Source organism: Archocentrus centrarchus, chromosome 5, assembly GCF_007364275.1.
Source record: "Archocentrus centrarchus isolate MPI-CPG fArcCen1 chromosome 5, fArcCen1, whole genome shotgun sequence".
NCBI lineage: Eukaryota > Metazoa > Chordata > Actinopteri > Cichliformes > Cichlidae > Archocentrus > Archocentrus centrarchus.
Window position 1 is genome coordinate 1,239,299 of NC_044350.1, and position 23,640 is coordinate 1,262,938.

The following is a 23,640-nucleotide window of genomic DNA, read 5'->3' on the forward strand; positions in this document are numbered from 1 at the left end:
GAAACCAAGTATTGAAAACTGGCGGGGGGAGGGGAGAAACCGAGACGAACGCAAACACAATATAAGCGTTAAACAGCTATTGGCATGACTATTAATATGAGTAAATTCAGTATTTGGCATTTATACTTTACTTTAATAAAAAATAAATATTTCCATGACCAGTGAATTATTTTCACGTTCTCTGTGACACTGTGTGTGTGTGTGTGTGGGTGTCTGTGTGTGTCTGTCTGTGTGTGGCGGTGTGCAGTGAATATTGTGTTACACATAACGCAATCCTTGTGTTTTATTTTGAAGGTCTTTACCGGAAATTCCCAGATTTCCTAGCTATCTTTCTGTTCCGTACAGCCTCCTCCCCTTTTGGCTGGACTACCCTGAAACGTTCCAGTGTTTTCTATAGAAATAACTGAGTCAGGAACCACTCGGTTGCTGTTGGCAGACAAAATGTGACCATCTCAGTTAAAGGATGAATGATTCTCGTGTGCATGCCGTCGGTGGTGATAACTGGCGGAGACGCACAAGGAGCGCGCGAGCGTGCTGCGGACAAGCCATCGAAGCACGAGTTAGCCAGTCCAGCGTGCTTCGGTGTCTCAGCGTGGGAAACACGGAAGAGGACCATGACATGGAGGAGGCCACCAGCCTCTTCAAGCAGAACGGCCTGGAACGGGTAATCATGGCGCCCCGCTATAGCCTGCTGCGGGAAGTGGGAAGGGGAACATACGGCGTGGTGTATGAAGCTGTGGCCCGGAGGTCGGGTGCTAAAGTTGCCGTAAAGAAACTGCGATGCGACGCACCGGAAAACGTGGAGCTCGCCCTGCAGGAGTTCTGGGCGCTAGCAAGTCTGGAAAAACGGCATCAAAATGTTGTTCATCTAGAAGAGTGCGTGCTGCAGAGGAACGGTATGGCCCAGAAAATGAGTCACGGAAACAAACTGTCTAAGCAGTACCTGCGCCTGGTGGAGACATCATTAAAAGGTGAGGGAGGCTCTCGCTTAGCGCCACAGCTTTAGCCGTTTGATCTGAGCAACTTAAGCTGAGATTAGAAGAAAATAATGGCTGTATTCAGAATTAATGTCGAATGAAATCTACCATTTGATAAGTAATAAATAGCTGTAGTAGTGGTACATTTGCTGGCAGTCCAAAATAATGTTAAATTGGAGTATCGTTTGGTATAGTTTTAACTTCCTATTCATAGGAAGGGGCACTGCCTCAGATTTAAGTACTGATTTGCTGCATAGTATATCATGTTTGTTTTTAGTTTTAGTTTGTTTTTGTCTTGTTTTTTATTTAATTACTAATTCTTGGGTTTCATTATGTATCATTTTTACCGTTTAGATCACTGGTTGATTTTACTCCGAGGAGGCTGTTTAATCTTGCTGGATTTGCTTTTTGTCACTGATACCTTGCGTTGACCTGTAGCCAGCTTTTAATGGTCCCCAATAAAGCTCTTACGCGTGTAAAGGTTAGTTTGGTAGGGTTAGCTTTATCATTACAGTACAGTTGTTTTTGTCGCCATGACAGAGTCTCGCTGGGGGATGGGTGGATTTTGTCTCACTAAAATGGAGTCTGTCGCGTTGGTTGTTTTCGGAGGTAATTTTCACATTCTTTTGACAAGCCTGGCACACAACAAGTACACACAACCCACACATAAAGTTTTTGGTTTCTGGGTATTGCCCGTCTCCGTGGGCTGGGCTGGATAAAGGAGCCATCCGTGTTTATAGATATCTTACAGTTTACTTGTGTACACAGCAAAAAGTCTAGTGTTAACTCCCACAGAGTTGATTTCAACACTTTTCTCAGGGTTTATATAGCTCCACACTCTCCAGAGTTAAATTAACCTTTTCAAATAGTTAAACATGATGCCAGAGTTCTTTCTTTAACTCCTAACACTGTAAAAGAAACAAAAAAAAGTAAATGCATAACATTGTTTTGACTTACATTTTTTACTACTGGGCAATGTTAGTGTCACTCCCTGAAGTGTCAAGCTATCCACACTAGTCAATGTTAAAATGATCAGAATTAATGTGAACAGACAAAATAATTAGCAAAATAACATGTTTTTACCTTTTTCTGCAGTCATGTAAAAGAATATAAGAACTAGGCCATCTACCTTTCCTCTCTTTGTAGCAACTTTTGTAGTGGTGAACCATTATAAGTGTAACTGTTTACAACGGTACAGAAGACCACAGATCACACGGATGTTGTACTAAATAAATTTGAGTTCTGTCTGTATTTTAACCCTCTGTACCGGCCATCTGGCGTTTCCCCGTAACGGCCGTGACCGGCCAGTGTTTTTCTGCTACTGTACAAACTTGCTAACTGAGTGATGGTGAACAGTTAAATCAGTCATCCTTTTTGCATATAAACCAGAAGTTACACTTGAATATCACATATTCACTGTCTCTCAGAGCGCTGTTTCCTTCCACGAATGGGTGTGCAGATATCACGTAAAAAGCGTACACAACAAAAAAATTATAATCCAGGTGTTTTATCGAACACCTGGATTATAATTTTTGTGGATGACTCAGATACTTAGCAAATAAACTCTCATATGATGTGAGAATGTACTCAAACTGGTTATCAGAGGGTAAGAGTGCTTTTTAGGACATTCAAGCCTAACATTAGCTGGCATAATGTTAGCTTTTAAGCAGGTTTTTGTTCTTATTGTTTGCAAGGAATAAAAAAGTTCTAGGAATTTTTTGTTTCTGTCATATAAATCATCATTTGATCCAGAAATAACTCTCAGTTATGCAAATTAACTGAACCAAAATTCACTGAACTGTGGCTTCTCTACCGCAATATGAACCAAACCGTGGAATTGTGTACAGTTACTGCTCTGAATGCATGAAGATGGCCCTCAAAATTGAGGGTGAATAGCTTGTTCAAAAAAAAAATGTTATGTTCAATCAAAAGTATATCACTTATCTGACAAAAGACTGGCGTACCTTCTAACATTGCACTCAAATTACAAGTCCAGCTTTATTTATTTACTGAATGGGCCATTCAGAATCGTGGGCTGCATCTACCTGACGTGTTACATTTCTCAGGAGGTACACTTCAGGTTACGCCAAAAAACTGCCAGGCTACGCCATAGGTTGCTGCACCAAATTCAGAGGGATTACCATGAAAGCCCAGCAAAGGCCGGCCCGATGCAGAAGCATAATTCCAACCTAGGAGTATACTTGCAGAGCGTAATGTGACATCATCTTAATATTAATCGTTTTTTGCCGATTACACTGTTTTTGTGATTGTTTTGAGCTGAAAGCAAAAATTGATTAATTGCACAGCCCTACTTCACCTGGACTAGACGCAAGAAAGCAAATTAGTTTTCAGTTAAATAAATAAAGCTAAATTGCTGTCACACAGTCAACTCACGTTTTGGGAGTAGAAATCAACTGAGAAATGTTTAACCCTGAAATTTAAACACTCCAGTTTTTGCTGTGTAACACAATTTATAGTGCATGACAAAGCACAAAAAAACCATCAAAGGTAAAATGGCGTGAGAAGCTCAAAGTGGCTGCAGTGAACGGCTCACATTGTTTTAAACATTGTTTCATGTCTTTACAAAGAATTTCTTTGTATAATTTGACTTCTGTTTTTCTGCAGCCGGAGCTGAGCTAAACGTATAACAAAAAATGCAAACAAGCGTAGCCCATAAAGATTGGTTGGTCCTCATCTTTTTGGCATTAATTCCTAGTGGCAGTTCATGCATCTGTAACATTTGCTTGGCAAGTGAAAAGGTCACTGGTTCAATTCCAGCCAGAGGCACAAATCCCCTTTGGGGTTGCATCAGAGAGGGCATAAAAGTCTGTCAAATCAAACATGTGGGGCTACCTGCTGTGGTGACCGCTTGTGACTGAGTAGCTGAAAGTAGATTTTCCTAAAAACAATACAGATGTATAACATGTAGATGACAGTCTGCAAAGCTTTGCATAGGCTCTGTGTAGGACCAGTGCATAACCCTTAAGAAAGCAAGGGATATTGTACACTAAACGTAGTAACTTGTCAGTACAGCATACCCTGCTTTATCATACATCTTGACACTTATGAAGACCATGCTTTACAAAATGAGCATCATGTTGTATTTAGTAAGACTTGAAACTTGCAATTGGGATTATATATAGTCCGTATATATTAGGGGAGCTGAGGGCTATTTTCCTCTGTGAAACTGGAAGTCTTTTTGCAGCTAGAGGATGTCTGCCTTTCAAAAGAATGCAGGTCTAAGGCACTTCTTCATACCACATATGTGTCATGTTTATATACTGTCATTCTACCAATTGTCTTTTTTGTGTCATTGTTGGTTTTACTGTCTGTCTGACCACTGTGCCTCTGTGTTGCAGGTGAGAGAGTACTTAGCCCCCCAGAAGAGCCTTGTTACCTGTGGTTCGTCATGGAGTTCTGCGAAGGCGGAGACCTCAACCAGTTCATCCTGTCTCGGCGACCCAACCCACAAACAAACAGCAGCTTTATGCTCCAGCTAACAAGTGCTGTTGCTTTCCTGCATGAAAACAGTATTGTCCATCGAGACCTCAAACCTGACAACATCCTTATTTCAGAGAAGTCAGGGACTGCTGTTCTTAAGGTGGCAGACTTTGGCCTGAGCAAGGTTTGCGCCGGTTTGGGAAACACCAGTGAGGTAAAAGACTGTGAAGACAAGAACAAAAACATCAACCTCAACAAGTTTTGGTTGTCATCTGCTTGCGGTTCAGACTTCTATATGGCACCTGAGGTGTGGGAGGGCCACTACACAGCCAAGGCTGACATATTTGCCCTGGGCATCATCATCTGGGCCATGCTGGAGAGGATTACTTTCATTGATGCTGAATCTAAACGGGAGCTGTTGGGTACATATGTGAAACAGGGAGGTGACATTGTGCCTGTTGGTGAGGCACTTCTAGAGAATCCAAAGATGGTACTGAGCATCCCACAGAAACGCAGGTCATGTATGTCAGATGGAGTGAAGAAGCTGCTTCAGGACATGCTAGCTGTTAACCCTCAGGATCGGCCGGATGCTTTTGAGCTGCAAGCCAGAATGGACCAAGTTATGTGTGCTACATGACCCTCAGCCTACAGGTACATGTCTTATTTTAATCACCCCATGACTTTATTGTTCCTGCAGCATGCTGTCTTTTCCGTAGGATTATTCGGTCTCCAGTTTAGTTGCCAATATGGTTTGTATTGGACTGCAGGGGCAGCTGGCAGCATCCCTATCCAGACTTGCTCCCTCTGAGTCTGCGTGAATAGAAAAGTCACTGAGCTGTTGCAAATGGTAAATGGACTACCTCTTATATAGCGCTTTTCTACTCAGTCAGAGCACTCAAAGCGCTTATACAACACGTTTTACATTTACCCATGCACACCCATTCATACAAGCACTTCCATATTAACTAAGCTAAGTGCTTTAATTAATCTAACATTCAAACACATTCATACTCCGACGTTTGCGTCGGAGAGCAACTTGGGGTTAAGTATCTTGCCCAAGGATACATTGGCATGTAGCGTGGAGTAGCCAGGAATCGAACCCCTGACCTTCCGATTAGTAGGTGACCTGCTCTACCTACCCCAAACAGCACCTGGTATTCCCAGGTGCTCTCCCATACAAGTACTAAGATCAGAGGAGATTTGGCGGGCTCAGGGTGGTATGGCCGTAAGCCAAGCAGATCACTGGTATCTCAAGTGTGCGGCCTATGCTGTAATGTATGGTATGAGCTGACTTCAGGTCAGGCTTTAGACTGAGATAGTTTGAGGAATTTCCCTGCCACGGTAGCTAGTCTTAGAGCAGTATGCTTATGGCTTATGAAGGGGGGCTTATGAAATCCAACAGGGGGGCACCGCTATTATTAGCTTGATTAGTGATCTGGCTTGGGTGGGCGGGCCCAAGCGTATCAGTGGGCGGGCACAGCCCGCCGTCCCGTCCCAGACGCCCGCCCATAGCGACGGGTCTGTAATCAAAGCATCAATATAAGGACTCAATGTCAGCAAATTCCTGGAGGGAGACTGCTGAAACTGTCGGAATGGACGTGAGGGAATAAAGAAAGTGAAAAAACAGGGACAAATATGTTTGCAGCCAAAAAAACTGAGCACAAAGAACGAGGAACAAAAAAAGTCAAAGCCTGCACCGCATATAAAACAACAGCATGCGGCCACAAGGTAATTAACACACACAATCCAGCTACACAAGCATAAATGCGGACATGAGGTCGGCCACTTCCGTAAGTTGTGTACAGAGGCAGCAAAGACCCTGCAAGTGTAATTAGCGAGCATCTAACCAAGCTAGCTCCAAAACAGAAGCAGCATCAGGTGGTGAGAACATCAGGAAGCAGCTGGATTTGAGCTTTGATTTGTTAATCTGCTGCACTGATGCTGAACTTTATTGGGAGTTTATTGTAGAATTTATTGAGTTTTGGAGTTCATATTTTTCTTTGTTTCTCCCTGTTTTTGTTCATGTGTATCCTTAATATTACACACATTTAGCACGTAGTGCTGCTGTCTGTGAACAGTTGGTTGTTCAATATATTTTTTTAAACAGTATCTTTTGTTGATTTTTTTTTATTACACAGTAGTCACTCTTATTCCTTGAATCTTGCACCTGAGGAAGTATAAAAAACTAAAACTAATACTGAAACTAAGCATTAAACCAAAAATAAAAACTAATAAAAACGAGCAAAACCACTCTGAAAACTAATTAAAACTAACTGAATTAGAGAAAAAACAGTAAAAACTAACTAAAACTAAACGATAATGTAAAATCCAAAACTATTATAACCCTGGCATGAACCAGGTCTTTCTTTGCTTTTCCAGGACAGTGAACACAACCTTTATACTCAGGTGTTGGTATAGCTGTGGGCTGCAGTGAAGTTTAATGGTACTTGCACTTGTTTTGAACCGTTTGGTATGAAAGGACATCGGATCAGTTGTGCCCTGTGAGTGTGATTTTTGTGGGACAAAATGACAAACGGTGTGAAACCAAGAAGGAAGAAGAGGAAAAAGGGAGCTCAATGGACAATTTTGGGCTCCTCTTAAACATAAAATCCCAGGAGCTTGTCTTGTTTCTTGTCTTCATAGACTCACAAGGATAACACAGTGTTTCTTAACAATAGCTGCAGTTAAAGGTGCATCTTATTTTCAGATCATCGTAACACAGACTAGAGCAGGAGTGTCAAACTCAATCACAGAATGGGCCAAAATTGAAGACACAGTCTAAGTCCAAACAGGATTAGCATTTATTCAACGTCTAAAACTGAAAAATATTTTAATACGAATTTGATTAGCCATAATAAATTAACTTTTACCTCAACACATTAAATAAAATATAAAATTATAAATTTTCTTCAAAAATAACATCAGAAAAATATTAAAACATAAAGAATATTTCAAGCTGTTGAAAATTTGCAAATTTTTCAAATAAACTGTGTTATCAGCAAAAACGTCCAGAAACAAGAAACAACAAGCTGTTTAGTTTTCCCTCTTTCACTCCATCTCTTACTTAGTTTCCATGAACTGACAGATTTCCTCAGGCAGGTCATCACACCTGTGTGATAAGGCACATCACCAAATTTAGAAGGTAAAAGACTGAAACTTCCGATGGTTTAAACCTTTGCCTCTTACAGAGTTCACTGTCTGTGTTACAGGGTTTGTACGGGTGCTGGAAATCCTTGAAAATGCTTGAATTTTAATATTGTCCTTTCAAGGTTTGAAAAGTGCTTGAATTTTGGATATAGTGCTTGAAAGTGCTTGAAATTGTAACCGCTTTTTTTTGTAAATAAAAATATAACTATCTGGTTGAACAGTTCGCTTATGAAACGGAGAAATAAAATGAGTCATAAAGTCTAAAATGAAAATTTCTCCGCATGGGTCTGGCCTGCCCGTCTGCATGTGATCTGTCAGTCTGTTTGTGACCACGCCCCTCCCCCGAAGACAGAGAGTGGCCGTTTTAATGAGTGTTCACTGGAAAACTGCAAACTCCAATTATGGATCAGACGAATATGGAATACTTTTAAGTCAAAAGTTACAAACATAATCCCCGCAAATAATGTCATTCCTCGCGAGTAAATTCAACAGCGTAGAACTCAGCGCATCCACGGAGGCGCTCTCGTTCACTTGTACACCACTGCGCCGTTCTGTGGTCTGCAGCGATATGGCCTCCGATCTGGCGGATCAATTCAAAGGCTTCATTGAATTTTCTAAAATAGGCCATCATCGATTCACAGAAAGACTCAATAACGATATTAGACAGGAATAAGCTGTGAGTGCGGCGCAGCAGGTGTGGAAAGCAGCCAAAACCGCCGAAGATAAATTCAACAAGGAAGCGGAAGTATTGTTCCAAAAAGCTGAATCAAAAATGTAAGCCGTACACAGTAAACCGCAGAAAACCATGATGGATTTTATTCAGAAGGTATGTACATTAATTCTATATGTTCCTGGCGTGTTGTCATCTATGCTTATATTTGTACGCAATCTGGTGATTGGCGGCTGGCACTGCTGCCAAGTTTTGTGTAAGAAAACTCGCTGTTGGCTGTCTTAAAACTCGCCAAAGGACGAATCGAGGACCGGGGGTGGGGTTAGGTGTCCCCCTCGGTGCCGAAGAGAGGTCCGGGCGATGCCACAGCGTAGGAAGGGCCGCAGTATTGCTTTATGTACACAAAACACGGCGACAACGGAATTTTCATGTTTCCGGTGTTGTGCCAAAAAGTGATTTCCGATTTTATTTTTTATTTTTTTACAGTATTATCTTTCTTATATCGGTAAATAGACTGTGGCGCACAGGATTTATGAAGGGCTTATATATAAAATAAAGAAATGACTTGTTTTGCAAATATATTTATGACTGCATTACTGTATCAGCATTATAATCAGTCCAGTCGTTTTTGGCTACCCTTTATAGAACTATAATGTTACATTTGTTGCAATTTCTGCAGCCCTCTTGGCAGATCTCTCAGGAAAAAAGACATTTTTAATGTCAATGATAATTTTTACCTTCATTAATAAAGAATATATGAAAGGCACTTTGCCAAGAAGTGATTGCAGCTTCTACCTGTGACAGGAGTGTTGTTTCTCGCTCAGAATGACATAATATCATTCACGAGAGATGTGTTTGACACAGATGTTTCACAGATGTTAGGCCAAAAATTAATCTACAGCCATTTAAATACAACCAATAATTTTTTGGGGGGAAATACTGGAAATAATTTTTTTGGAACAACACGGCATATCTCTAAAACTCTTCAAAAGTCCCCGATGACACCGGGAAAAGTCACTAAGTTGGCAACACTATCTGCCGGTGTTGCCAAAAATTGCAGCTTCTACCATGTGACAGGAGTGTTATTTATGACTCAAAATGAGTTGACATCATTCATGAGAGATAATATTCGAGATATGCTTGACAGACCATACGTCAGCAAGTAATTTACAACTATATAAATACCAGCAATCATTTTTTTGGAAAATACTGGAAATCATTTTTTGGCACAAGACCCGCTATTCAGATGATACAGTGGTATGCAAATGTTTGGCCACCCCTGATAATTGTCATGATTTTCCTTTATAAATCATTGGTTGTTCAGATCAGCAGTTTCAGTTAAATATATCATAAAGCAGATGACCACAGGGATATTTGAGAAGTGAAATAAAGTTTACAGGATTTACAGAAAGTCTTCAATAATTATTTAAACAAAATTAGGCAGGTGCATAATTTTGGGCACCCCAACAGAAAATTTCATCAATGTTTAGTAGATCCTCCTTTTGCAGAAATAACAGCCTCTAAACTCTTCCTATAGCTTCCAATGAGAGTCTGGATTCTGGTTGAAGGTATTTTGGACCGTTCTTCTTTACAAAACATCTCCAGTTCAGTCAGGTTTGATGGTTTCTGAGCACGGACAGCCCGCTTTAAATCCCACCACAGATTTTCAATAATATTCAGGTCTGGGACTGAGATGGCCGTTCCAGAACGTTGTACTTGTTCCTCTACATGAACGCCTCAGTAGATTCTGAGCAGTGTTTAGGGTCGTTGTCTTGTTGAAGTATCCAGCCCCGGCACAACTTCAACTTTGTCACTGATTCTTGAACATTGTTCTCAAGAATCTGCTGATATTGACTGGGATCCATGTGACCCTCAACTTTAACAAGATTCCCAGTACCTGCACTGGCCCCACAGCCCCACAGCATGATGGAACCACCACCAAATGTTACTGTGGGCACCAAGTGTTTGTCTTGGAGTGCTGTGTTCTTTTCCCACCATTCATACCGCCCCTTGTTATGTCCAAATAACGCAGTTTAGTTTCATGAGTCCACAGCACCTTATTCCAAAATGAAGCTGGCTTGTCCAAATATGCTTTAGCGACTCTGTTTGTGGCGTGTGTGCAGAAAAGGCTTCTTCTGCATTACTGTCCCATACAGCCTCTCCTTGTGCAAAGTGCGCTCAATAGTTGAATGATGGAGAGTGACACCATCTGCAGCAACATGATGTTGTAGGTCTTTGGAGCTGCTCTGTGGGTTGACTATGACTGTTCTCACCATCCTTCTCCTCTGCCTATCTGAGGTTTTTCTTGGCCTGCCACTTCAGGCCTTAACTAGAACTGTGCCTGTGGTCTTCCATTTCCTCACTATGTTCCTCACAGTGGAAACTGACAGCTGAAATCTCTGAGAGAGCTTTTTGGATCCTTCCCCTAAACCATGTACATTTTGCGTACATGCAGTGCAATACAATGTTTTAATGGATAGGCAAGAGTATATTTACTACCAAGATATCCAGAATTTTTCAACACCGGGATGTGTTTTTAATACTTCCTATTACATTAAAATACCACCAAACCAGGAGAAATTAAATGTCATGAAAAAATATCAACATTTTCTTTGTACACTTTTGGGGAGGGGGTCTGAAAAAGAGTAAACTTTGGAAAATGTTGATAATTGTGAATGACCCCTTAATGTGCTGGAAAATCATGAAAATTGACCTTGGAAGTGCTTAAAAGGTGCTTGAATTTGATCCTGGAAAAGGTGTACAAACCCTGGTGTTAGGATGCTTATGGTGAATTCTGTCTTCAGGACTTTGTTGTGGAGCGTTTACTGGTGTGTGATGCAGTGACACTCTGTCAGCTCACCTGTCCAGATCTCCCTCTGCATTTTCTCCAGCTTCCGTCCCACCAATCCGCTCTTTTCCCCGCACACAGGTTAACAGGTCCTTTGCCTCCCACCTGTTTTCAAAGTCCACTTTACGTTTGGCCATTTTTGGGGGTCAAACTAACAGAAACGTTACTGTACAAACATTAACAGGATATCAACACAATGCACTTTTAAACGCTCAGCATTGCAGTGATGCTGCTGTGGAAGGAAAACTCTGCTTTGTACAGTCTGCACTCAACTTTATTTTTGTTTTCAGTGAAATGCTCTCACACCTCTGACAGTCCGTCTCTTTCATTTTCTCCACCCTCCTCTTTGTTCCACCCTTCTTATGTTGTTCATGTTAGTACTTCATTAGTTTTGTTGATATTGGCAGGAAATGGAGGCAGTGCTGCCCCCGTATCTTCCTGACTAATTTTTGTAGTCGACGTCATCGATTATCATTGCAGCCCTACTTTCAGTGAAGCTGACATCAGATCAGATTAGAAACTGACTAAGAAACATTAAGCAGTTTTTCTTTAAATCTCATTACTCATTTTTATCCATTAATGGCAGAAATGATGAAATTCTCCATTAAAGAATGCAGATCATGTTGGGAAAATAAAGCCATTATGAACAGATCCAGACTGGATGAGCTGGGAAATGACTGGTACCCGAACTGGATTTAGCCCTTATTCGGTCTTAACCCATGATCCTGATCCGTTTGGATCCTTCCGCTGTGCAAGTGGACTCAGGCGCCGTTCGCTGACCCGTTATAGAGCCTATATCACAGGTTTAGGTGATTTTCATTGGAAAATATATTGAGATCCATACTAATTTCAGACATCACAACCTTCAAAGTGTTGACAACATTTAAGTCATTTAAATACATTTAATTCAGTTTTCAAGTCTAAAAATCATTTTAGCCTAATTTTCACTCTAACATTCACATCATCTCCAAGATCAGAAGTTTTTCCATCAGTAACCTTTTACAACGCGACCAATGATTGATCATTGATCTGCATCTAAGGCTTTATACTGATCATTGTGATTTAAACAGTGATGCTACAGTAAGTGTTTCAGAGGTACTGACAGACAGTCTGACAGCTGCACTCATTATAAATCCATGACATCATCCCTGTCTCCGTCCTTACAGCCTGTTGATAAGTGAATGACTGTAAAAGCTTCATGTTACATATGAAAAATAACGAACTAACATCTAACTGGGATTAACTTGTAAAAACATAAACGTCTGCAAATGAATATGCTCCTCTATTCACTCTGACAGCCACTTTATGAATGAGGAAATGAATCGCAGTGTCAGACAGGTGGTTCAGGTGCAGCAGGAGGGGAGGAGTCAGAGTAGGGGTGTGCGATGTATATAGTCTACGATAATATCTTAATTGCTGTGTTGCTGATGTTATCGAGTGTGCTGCTGACTGGGGAAAAACAACAATCAAAACACCTCGACTCCACATGTTCACTTCTCCATGCTTTAGTATAGGCTGCTGCGTGTCCGCATTGAGAGCGCCCATACTGTTTGCTAGCATAGCTGCCTGAACAACACACACTAAAACTGGAAATGAGTGAACACACTGAGGGGAAGAAATTCAGACATCGCCAGCCTCACAGTCTACCGCCTTAGATTTAATTCCTAAGCGAGGATCATCTTCACTCACAGCAAGACGATCCAGGTTCAATTCCCGGTCCGGGCCGTTCTGTGTGGAGTTTACATGTTCTCCCCGTTTCTTCCGGATACTCCGGTTTCCTCCCACAGTCCAAAGACTTTCATATTAGGTTAATCGGTCACTCTAAATTGCCCATAAGTGTGAATGTGTGCGTTAGCTTGAGTTGGCCATGCGATAGACTGGTGACCTGTCCATGGTGTACCCCACCTGTGCCCAGTAACACTGGGTTTGGCTATCGGGTAACTGCTAATATTTAAATGGCTAATGTTGATGTCTGCTAATGTTAATGTAAGAATGGTTTTATTTTAATATTTGCTCTTGCCCCACTGTCAAGACAACCAAATTAAAAAAATAAATAAAAATGTGATTGTTCTTCTAAGAACACTCTTTGAATTGTCTGTTGTTTTCTACTGGGGGTGGTGATAACAATCCATATGATTCATATGAGAGTCCTTATTTCTGCACAGATCTGTGTTCTGATTGCTGTATGCAGTAAATTACATCTTAGGATGTGTGGTGTTGGGAGCTGCTCTGTGGAATGAATTTATTGTGATAGTGGGTGGGGCAGCTGTTTGTGTAGTTCCTAGAGGACATTCTTTATTTAGTAACTGCAGGGGCTACACTCTGCATGTGTGTTCTCAGACTGTCAGCTTTCTTATATGGATAAGCTTGTGTTTGTGGTGGAGCTAACTCTGGGGTCACAGATGGCTGGTTTTAAAGAGGGCTTGTATTGGTCAGTACAGACGATGGATGAGCTGTATGTTCCTTGATTGTGTCACTTTAACACACTATGCTTTTGTTTGCTCTTACATCATGTGACAGGATGTTGTAACCGGGGTGGAGGCAGGGTGGGGGTAGGCACCAGCTGACCTTCCCTCTCCTGTCTCCTGCTCTGCTTTCTTCCTCTGAGTGTTGTGACCACCCCCCTCCCCCTCCACTCGGGGCAATTCATTGTTTCAACCATCTTCTGCTCAGCTCCCTGCACGTTTTCCACGCTGAGCATGCAGAGCAAGCTTTATAGTCCTGTTGGGTGATAATGAGATGAGTGACTTGAAATGGACAGATATATTCATATGCTAGTTACTTGCATAGATTTACAGTGCACAAATTTGAGTATGAGATAATGTCATCTGTTCTGTGTTCACAAAGTGATAAGTCTGTAATCTGCTGTTGTTGTAAGGTGTTGTTCCTTTTCAGTAATGCCAACTGGTGGTGTGACACATCTCCACTTTAAGCCACTAAAAAAATTACAGATTTTTTGCTGTTGTACTTACAGAAGCCCAACCAAAGCAGTTGGCTTGCATGTGGCATAATAGGGTCTCAAACCCAACGCAAGGCCTGTATCTGAATAGAGAAATGGGGGGGTGGGGGCAAGCAAAATGCATGTAAATCATTGTCTAAATCCAGTAGTTCAGATCACATCTATGCAAATGAAGGCTTTAATCGAGCTGCATTCCCAAGAATACTACTACTGCTGAAAGGTCATTTGACTTAGCCCGAGTATCTTGACTGTGACAATATTTTAGAATATTTGTGTTAAACATATAACGTGATCACACATGGTGGCCCTTTAACACAGAGTGGTTCATTCCTGACATGTTTTTCCATGCCTCCACTGCTCTGTGTGTGTGTGTGTGTGTGTGTGTGTGTTGTGTGTGTTGTGCATGTGTTGTGCATGTGTTGTGCTCGCTGGGCTGATAATTTCATCTGTTAGCTACAAGCATGGATCGCTATCACTGCAGTTTGCTAGTGGGCGCTGCTATTAGCACTAGCGGTTGTTTGGTAAAGCCGAGAAACCCCATTTGGTATCGAGAGGCTCCGTCAAAAATGCTTTTTATGCTTTAATCCCTTATTAGCGACTAAAAATAGACCTACAAAGTATTACAGGTGCAACGAGGCTGAGCTGTTATCGAGACCGTGAGCTCAGGTGGCGTGAAAGGAAACGTTTTTCTAGCGTCCAAAGCAGCAGCGCTTGTTCCTTTTAACCACTATTAAACCTTTACTGGGAAACAGCTGGAGATCCTTCAACCACCTGATCAGGAAGTGTCAGCATGAATAAAAGAGAACTTTGTTGCTGCTCCATCCGCAGCTTTTTGTTTCACACAGCAAAAAAACTGCAGTACGGAAGTTGAAATATGCAGATGAACTGTTAAGACAAAAGTATTTCTTATCCGATTACTCAATTAATCGATGAAGTAATCAGTAGAGTACTCAATTACTAAAATAATCAATAGTTGCAGCCCTAAACTTCATATAACTTCCTTTACCCATTAATTTCTCCACAGTCCATCTAAAGGCACTTTATATTGTAAGTTAAAGACCCTACAATAATTACCCTACAATAGTCACCATGGCTGCTGACTCGTGTCAGTCACAGAAATACTAATATGTTGCTAGTATATTTAATGCCAGTCCCCACCACAAATTTTGTTTGTAAATACCCCAGAGATTCCTGGATGAATGATAAGTTATGCAAGTTATGGCTCACTGTAATTGCTCTACGGTGTTCTGCACAACTGCATTTATACGAGTCGCTTATGTCCGTCTTTCATAGACGAGTCTGCCAACATGTTCAGTGGGATTCTTTATTCATATTAGCTCCACAGCTGTCAGACCTGTTTTCCTCATCTTGATCACTGAATAAACAAAGTGTTAGATTTCCATCTGATATGTTGCAGTCAAATAACAGAGGGAGCCACTTTTCAATGAACTGCAAGGTTACAACATGCAAGGTCTGCCTTCCATGTTGTTTATCCTGCCTGGCAGACATTTCATACAAATATAGCATTACAGGACTACAGCAATATGCCAGTACTTGTGAATTTGACTGTTGTATTGTGAACAATGAAGTATGAAACATCTTATTTGATTTGTTCTTCTCATTTTTTTCCTGCTTGCCTCTGTTTTCAGAACTGCTCTTGAGGCTGTTAACTCTAATACCAGAAATTTAGTAGTCTGAACCAGTACCAGCAGAATTGATACCCAGTGTGATTATAAAATAAAATCCCATGTACTGAAACATAAACCACTTTATTAAAAACCATTTTAAATTGTTGAAATATTGGTACAGACCTTTCACAAAATGTTAACACATTTTGTTAACAGGACACAGATTGAAGGACAGTTGTGGAGCAGCCTTCTAACCCTTATTGTGCAGTATAACATTAGTTTCATTACACTAGCGTAAGCATTTATATAACATTAGCATTGTAGAGGTATGCGGCATCAATACTGTATGTACCTGTGGTACTGGTATCTGTTCTGGTGACATCCCTAGTTAATGCTCTCTTTGGCTTAGCTGCAATTTACAATGACTTAAAAGCACCAAAATTCTTTTAAAAGTAGGATCCCTCAGCCAGCCGGGCTTTTGTTTGCTTCACGTGGAGTCAAAAGTTTGGACAGTGCTGTTATTTAATGACACAATCTGTATGATTCCTCCAAAAAGCAGTCCTGCATGAGATACAAATAAATGCTCCTTTGAGAGTATGAACGACGAGCATTTTAAGTACACAATAAACCTTTTGTGAACAGTACAGTATCTTGCATTGATCTGGCAAAGGGGGAAACCATGTCTGTCTAATTCTCATGTTGCATAAAAGTGACAAGTCAGCACTCATTAAAATGCAGGTTATCTCTAAATCCCTGCTGAAGCCCTCTAAGTTACTTACGTAACAGTACATTTGGAAATGGATGACCACATAAGTCTGCAGTGCTTCAGATCACATTTATCCTCTCAGCTGTACCGTAAACACAGCTGTCTGCACTCTGCCATGCTGTCAGACATTTGAACTATGTGGATGTGACATGGGGTCAGATGAGCTATCTTGAGCTTTAAGTCAGAGTTTTCAGTGTCTGATCATCACCTGGTCTGGAGCAGATTAGGTGTTACCGTGATGATTTATGAGTTTTTGTTTTAAGGTAGTTTGGGAGCGCTATAGTTTCACTAATTATTTTATTCATAGTAGTAGTTTCAATGTTAATATAGATTCTCTGTCAAAGGGATATGTTGTAAAACATCAAAAATGGGATGTTTAAAAAAAAAAAGTAAAGAAAAAAATAGAATATTAAAGTTTATTTCTTTTTTGATTTTTAAAAAAAGGAGAATGTTCATATAATTCATGGCATATAAAGTTAAATATTCCAAGAGTTTTTTCAATTATGGCTTATATCTCATGAAAATCTAAATCCAGTATCATTATATATGGAATATTTCATTTTGACTTTGCATAAATTGCTATTCAAACAGTATATATATTTTGCCTCTCTGTCTTGTTCAATAAATGCAGCCACAGTCATGGGGAACAGTGCTGACTTGCCATTCCACATGACAACCTTCAGCACCCTCCACAAGGAGGGTAAGGCACACAAGGTTATTGCTGAAAGGCTGTTTGCAGAGTGCAGTATTGAAGCATATTAATGGAAAGTTGACTAGAAGGAGAAAAGGTGCACAGGCAGCAGGGATGGTTTCAGGATTGAGAGGATTGTCAAGAAAAGTTGATTCATGAACTTTGCAGAGCTTCAGAGTGGACTGAGGATGGTGTCATCTGCTGATGCTGGGGGTGGTTGGTCTACTGTTTTTCAAGTTTATCAAGATGCCAGTTTCCTTTTCCAGCAGGACTTAGCACCTGCCCACAGTGCCAAAACTACTACCAAGTTGTTTGCTGACCATGTTTTTACACATCTGTCATGAATCCCATAGAGAATCTATAAGGTATTGTCAAGAGGAAGATGTGAACGCCCAACACAAAAAGTACAGATGAGCTGAAAGCTGCTATCAAAGTGATTTGTGCTTCAATAATCCCTCAGCAGTGCTCAGTTTGTAATGTCACAATGGCTCTGCCCGGCTCTTAAATGCAGTCGATGGCACTGATTATAGGTTATAGGCACATAGGGGTTTACAACCAAAGAAGCGTCCAGAAAAGCTGTATACTTATATTTGATTATATAAAATATGGAAAATATAAACAGCCGTGAAATCATAAATTATATAAATGTGACTGCTGAAGAACAGTTCCTTGTTCACCACTTTTCCCCTGACGCATATCTATTTGCTAGCAGAACATCTGCCATTAAAACAAACAAAGCAAAAGCAAACAATAAAACAAGTGTTTTCCTTGAGGATATAATAAAATCCTCTGGGGAATTTCACATTGCTGCCAGCTGTTATGCAGTCTGAAAAACACGTATGCACAGAAACAGCTAGACAGATGTCAGTAACATCCATCCTATCAGGCTGATCTGTGTGCAGCCACTATGTGAATTAATCAGCAGAGATGTGCTGAGTCAGTGCAGCAGTGTCTTACTGTTGCAGCAAATAATCCTCAACTTTATTACAGCAATGCCCAGTGCAGAATCCCCTGACTGCTGCACACACACTAGCTACACAAACAGCCACATTTACTGCCAGCAGATACACACAGGTTGAAAACTGAAGGACAGAACTATCCAGAAGCGTGAGGCCGAAGTTTGAATTCTAGCTGGCAGTAAAGTGAGTATGAATACTGTAATCTAGAAGAACAGTGAGTAAGTTGATTAACACGAGCACTGACAGAAGAACATTAGTAATTTCCCTTTGGGATCAATGAAGTATTCTGACTGATATCATAGAGATCTATAAAGAACATATAACAATAAAATGCAATACTGGTGCTGCAGAGTACAAACTGCTGCAAAAACTGTTAATCTTGTAAATTCATAATCATCGCAAGTAGTTGAAATAAATATATTCATATATTGTTTTACCACTTATTGCACTCCTGGTGCTCCTTTTTATTTTTAACATGACAGCTGCACATTATAGGTTAGTCACTGTGTTCAGTTTTGACACTATCCTGTAACCCAATGGAGATGTGGAAATCAGTTTAAACTGTCGCTAGATCAAATCAATAAACCTTATGAGCAATGTTCCCTCTAATTTTTCATGTGTCTGGGCATACACAAAAGCTCCGTGAGCACACTGAGGACCACTGTGAGCAACATCAGATGTGCACGCTGTGGCCACACACCAGTATTACACCTGTTATAAACCAGGAATCATGCCCAGGGTCAGATTTTTTTTTTGTTGTGTGTGAGACAGCTCGTTCCTTTTCTCTCGGTCTTTTGCGCTCTCCTGCAGTAATGTACCAATCCCCATTCCCATCTTGAGTCTTTTTACAATTCCAACAGCATTCAAATGAGTTTTCTGCTGAATGTGACAATTAAGGTAGTCCAACTTCCATTCAGTCCACATTTTTCCATCTGAAAACTCGCTTGCTACTTTGGCTTCGCTGCATGTTTTGCAAAGCAAACCTTTCTCATTGGAAAAAGAAAAAAATCTCACCCAGTTTCACCACTTGTTCTTCTATTTGCACAAACTCCGACAGCCATTCCATCTTAAAAGAAGTGCATTTCTTTTTTATTTTGGCTTGGTGAGTGGATGTCCCACTGCCCTTTCGCTTAGTCGTGATAATGGGTTAGCATTCGCTTCTCTTAACTCCACCACACTGTTCTTACCTAGTTAACCTGCACGGTGCATATGGGCAAGGCACGTACACACAATAGTATGCGATGCGATGATTGGTTGCGTAGTGTAAGTGAACCGTGTCGTATAATTGGCTGAACACCTGACACTCACTGACTTAAACTACAAAATGGTACGGAAAGAATTTTTATTGGTCTAATTAGTTTATGTTGGATTCAATTTTTTGCGCTGCATAGACTTTCTTTTGCGCCAAGAAAGAATGTGGGAACAGTGCGCGATTGCGCAGGCGCGCAGCTTAGAGGGAACGTTGCTTATGAGTGTAACAGTTTTCTGATCTATTTTGTAGTAACTGGAATTTAACTGGAAATTGAAAGGGACTGAATTTAGCAGGCGATTAGGATCAAGTATAAAAGCATTCATGCATTTTGTGCACCACTAACTGAATACATGCAAATTCCCATAACGATGAGATACACAACGTTTGTGCAGCTGTAACTTTACAGCTGGGGTTCATTTACTGGTATTACCAAGACTGCTTATATACTAGTGAATCTCAAAAAACTGGGATAGAAAAAAAAAAAGCTATTTTTTTCACAATGCCAAAAGATAAACTTTCATATTTTATATTTATTACACTTGAAGTGAAACCAGGTTGTATTTTTTTTTTTTAAAAAAAGTAAAGTATTTCAAATGGTATTTCCAATGATCAATCAAAAAAGGGTTTACAATACAGAAATGTTCAACATCTGGAAAGTATGCTCATTTATACACTCAGTACTTTTATCATGAACTACTGCATCACTGCAGCGCGGCACCTTTTTAACCCTGATAAATGAAGAAGATATAAAAGTCACTTTGCCAAAAAGTGATTGCAGCTTCTACCTGTGACAGGAGTGTTCTTTCTCACTAAAAATGAATTGATGTCATTTATGAAAGATGTTTGGCAGATTGTAATCCAAAAAGTCATTTATACCAGTTTAAATACAGCAAATAATTTTCACTTTATGGCACCGATTAAAAGGCACGAGAGAGAGAGATGCTGGTGTCAGCTGCCACACTGAAGCTCAGTCAGCTCCAGCTGCAGGTGAGGTGGAGCGTCATCGGGGTCAAACAGCAACCTGTCCTTTTTCGATAGCGGCAAAATCCCAAAAATGGTCATTGAACTCACCAGCGCTTACTGCTGTATACCGCTTCGTTTGCACACAACCATGACCTCCTGCAGAGTTGGGAAGCATGAGGTGCAGAGCTCCGTTTGTGTCAAGTGACAATGAAAAAGGTGCAGCTTTGTTTGCAGTGAGGTCTGGGGGGGTGGGGGGGATGTCCCCAGGGTGCTGAAGTGAAGTCCAGAAGTACGAAGTGTCTGTCGGTTCACCGCTCTGATTCTTGTTTCTCCCTCTTCTCTGCAGATCTGTGTTGCTGTCCAGAGCTGTTGAATCTGCCTGGATCCAGTCTGAAGACTGTGAAGAGAAAGAAGTAAAGAAGAGCAGTTTTTTTTTTTTTTTTTTTTTTCCTGCAGCACAGATGCTGAAATTGGATTATAATTTCCTTGCTTGTGAAGACTGTCTCGTTTGCCAGTGCTACTTGATGGTTGTTTTGCCTTCACTATTGGAATAGATGGAACTGATGTGGCCTTGGCTCAACTGGAGAAAAGAGATGTGCTCATTTCACCTGAGATGACAACATGGATCTCTGATGATATTTAATGAAAACACTGTGATGTAAGATACAAACTGCTGCTGGAAAACTTTCACTTGATGCTGTGGAGTGTTATTTTGTCTAGAAATTGGAGGGAAATCTGGTCCTATATGACACATTTTACTTTGTTGGCAGTTGTCTGATCTTGGGTAATGACAGAAAGCTGTCACCTGCCATTTTCTGTTGGTTGTAAATTCTTGAATCAAATAATGACAGCTGACAAACCCTGCTAGCCACTGTAATAATTCCAGATGTTTCACGCCTGAACTTCTGTTGCTGCAATCCTGTTTTCCACCTGTGCTGCTTGCAGGCCAAAGGGTCAGTCCAAGCTAGTCAGCTCACAGTAACTAATCATATTTATCTAGAATGTGAGTGTCCGTCATAATCCAAGACAATCAGATCGACTCCAGCTAAAGTTAAAAAGATGCGTCTTCAGCTTTGGGGTTGGCAGGAAGTGGGACCTCTTGATTATACTCCACCTCCCCGTGGCCAGTACTGCATGCTTTCTTACATCAGATGGCAGCGCCCACCTGCACAACATTTTGGCTTCTTTTTTGATGATCTCTCATTCAAGTTCAACCTTAATCACAGTTTAAATTTCCACGTGTCACCTTTAAATTCAATGTCAGATCAGCTGTTTCACCGTCTTTGATTTTGCACACAACTGCATGATTCAGGGTACACGGTCCTGATGATTTAGCTTCTTTAGTATTTAAAGTGTAATTATAGAAAAGGAATGATGAATGTAATTTTCCCCAACCCAAAATAAAGGTTTTCCAAGTGGTAATTTGAAATAAGATTGTGACTCAGCAATATTTTTGTATGTCTGTGCGTGGCGCTTTGTCAGCTAAAGTCACATTTTTAATGGGAACTGCAGTTGTGGCATTTGAACAAAGAAGTAAAGCTGCTGATGTCTGCAATATGTTGCAAATATTTTTTCTGAATTGTTTTTGAACCTTAGGAGAGGGGAAGTTGTGCCTGGGATCAAAAGTGGAATGTGTAAAATATTGAGCTGGGAGGCGTCACTACAATGAACCGCAGCTCAGTATTTGGGATTCGGCTGGCCTTGAGTTGTGCTGAACTGACTAAAAGTTTTCTTTGTAATTGTGCTACCTCGTGTTTATGCATAGTTTCACCTTTTCATTGAGCTATCCTTTGACATTCCTAACACAGACTGGGTAGAGGTCATTTTTACTTCCACTCTTGTTGGTTGGTTTCTAGTTTTCCTTGATGTGATAACATGTTTAAAAAGAACTGCATTGCAAAAGCAACCACACAGGTCCAGAGAAATCTGCTTTGTTTTTCCTTTTGTCCAGTATACAGAGAACCTTATTGTCACTGATACAGATGTTTACATTTTTGTTGGCTCCATGTAGGTCACGATATCCCTCAGACATGTTAATTTCCTGACCTTCTGTGATGAACATACCTCAGCTCCACTCCTTTTGTTTTTCTTTCTTTGTTGAATGAATGTTTTATTGATAATCTTAAACTGCAGATGAGAGAATGGAAGAGCGAGAAGCTTGATGATCAGCTCAGAGTTTTTATTAAGAGTTAAGATTTATTGTTCTTTGATTAAACAACTTTTTAAAATGTTAGAGTGAAAATATGCCCTTCCATGTTCATACTGCTGCCTTTTTGTGTTTGTCTTTGCATCATGCCTGTCTAAACTCCAGTGACTGATGGTTCACTTGTTCTATGCAATCTGGCCCTGGTTCGTTGTGTTTTAGCCTTATGCTTCACATCCTCACAGGATCAGTGGATAGCTGGACCTCACTGTTCAGGTGGATGACCCTTTTTCAGCAGTCCTTGGTTCTAGCTGGGACTGCTAAAGCTGTTTGACTATATGGAAATGTGTTTTTATTGCTAACTACATATAGGAGCTCTGTTTCAATAAAGACTGGAAATGCCTCTAATCTGTGTGACGTCTTAACATTTGCATGAGTCTGACTGGAGTGTGGGTGGGTGAGGGAAATTTGTTGAAGATAAACATAAGAACAACAAAACTGATACCAGATGACCATATAATATATTATATAGATGAACACACTGAGTGCTACCATATCAACGTACTTGGTTAGCCAGGCCTATCCATGAACTGTCAGGTGAAACAGACACACAGCTGTTAAATTGCTGTTACATAGGGGGGTGGCTGTGGCTCAGGAGGTAGATCAGGTCATCTAATCAGAAGGTTGGTGGTTTGATTTCTGGCTGTTCCAATCTGCATGCCAAAGTATCCTTGGGCAAGATACAGAAACCCAAGTTGTTCTGATGCAACTGTCAGAGTATGAATGTTAGAAAGCACTTTGAAAGCACTTTGGTTAGTGGCTGCAGCTGCATGTTGGCACCCTTTCAAATATAGCAGCCATTCCCCTAACTTTAAGAATGAATACAGCCGCCTACCCCTCAGCTAATGCTGAGAAAATACTGTCACACTTTGGAAACAGTTTTTTGTGCTCATTTATGTAATGCTGTAAATTTGCCCCCTTCCTGATTTATTTCTCTCTTTTTTTTTTGCATATTTGTCACATTTACGTGTTTTAGATTATACAGATTTTACTATTAGACAAAGATATCCCAAGTAAATACAAAATGCAGTTTTTAAATGTGGATTTTATTTATTTAAAGACCTTTTTTTTTATATATCTAAATCTACCTGGTCTTATGCGAAAAAGGTGATTGCCCCATAAACCTAATCACTGGT

At 40.6% G+C, this 23,640-nt stretch overlaps 1 protein-coding gene across 2 annotated transcripts; it reads left to right on the forward strand.

The window, feature by feature from the left end:
- Positions 1–349: 349 nt before the first annotated feature.
- Positions 350–22,852, forward strand: LOC115780594 (serine/threonine-protein kinase 35-like). 2 transcript variants are annotated; one of them, XR_004019984.1, is made up of 4 exons: positions 350–971; positions 4,337–5,069; positions 20,648–20,706; positions 22,183–22,852. XR_004019984.1 is itself a non-coding variant. In XM_030729861.1 (3 exons), exons 1-2 carry the CDS (start codon positions 464–466, stop codon positions 5,053–5,055), a joined length of 1,227 nt encoding a protein of 408 aa, XP_030585721.1. In that variant the 5' UTR covers positions 350–463; the 3' UTR covers positions 5,056–5,069; positions 20,648–22,852. The 2 variants fall into 2 exon arrangements, 1 of the variants encoding a protein (XP_030585721.1); XM_030729861.1 differs by having other exon boundaries at positions 20,648–22,852.
- Positions 22,853–23,640: the final 788 nt, after the last annotated feature.

Bases quoted from the DNA above. Each gene is read 5' to 3' on its own strand.
- LOC115780594 (XM_030729861.1), top strand. From the start codon at position 464: ATGAATGATTCTCGTGTGCATGCCGTCGGTGGTGATAACTGGCGGAGA. The intron at 972-4,336 runs GTGAGGGAGGCT...TCTGTGTTGCAG, and splicing joins GGTGGAGACATCATTAAAAG to GTGAGAGAGTACTTAGCCCC.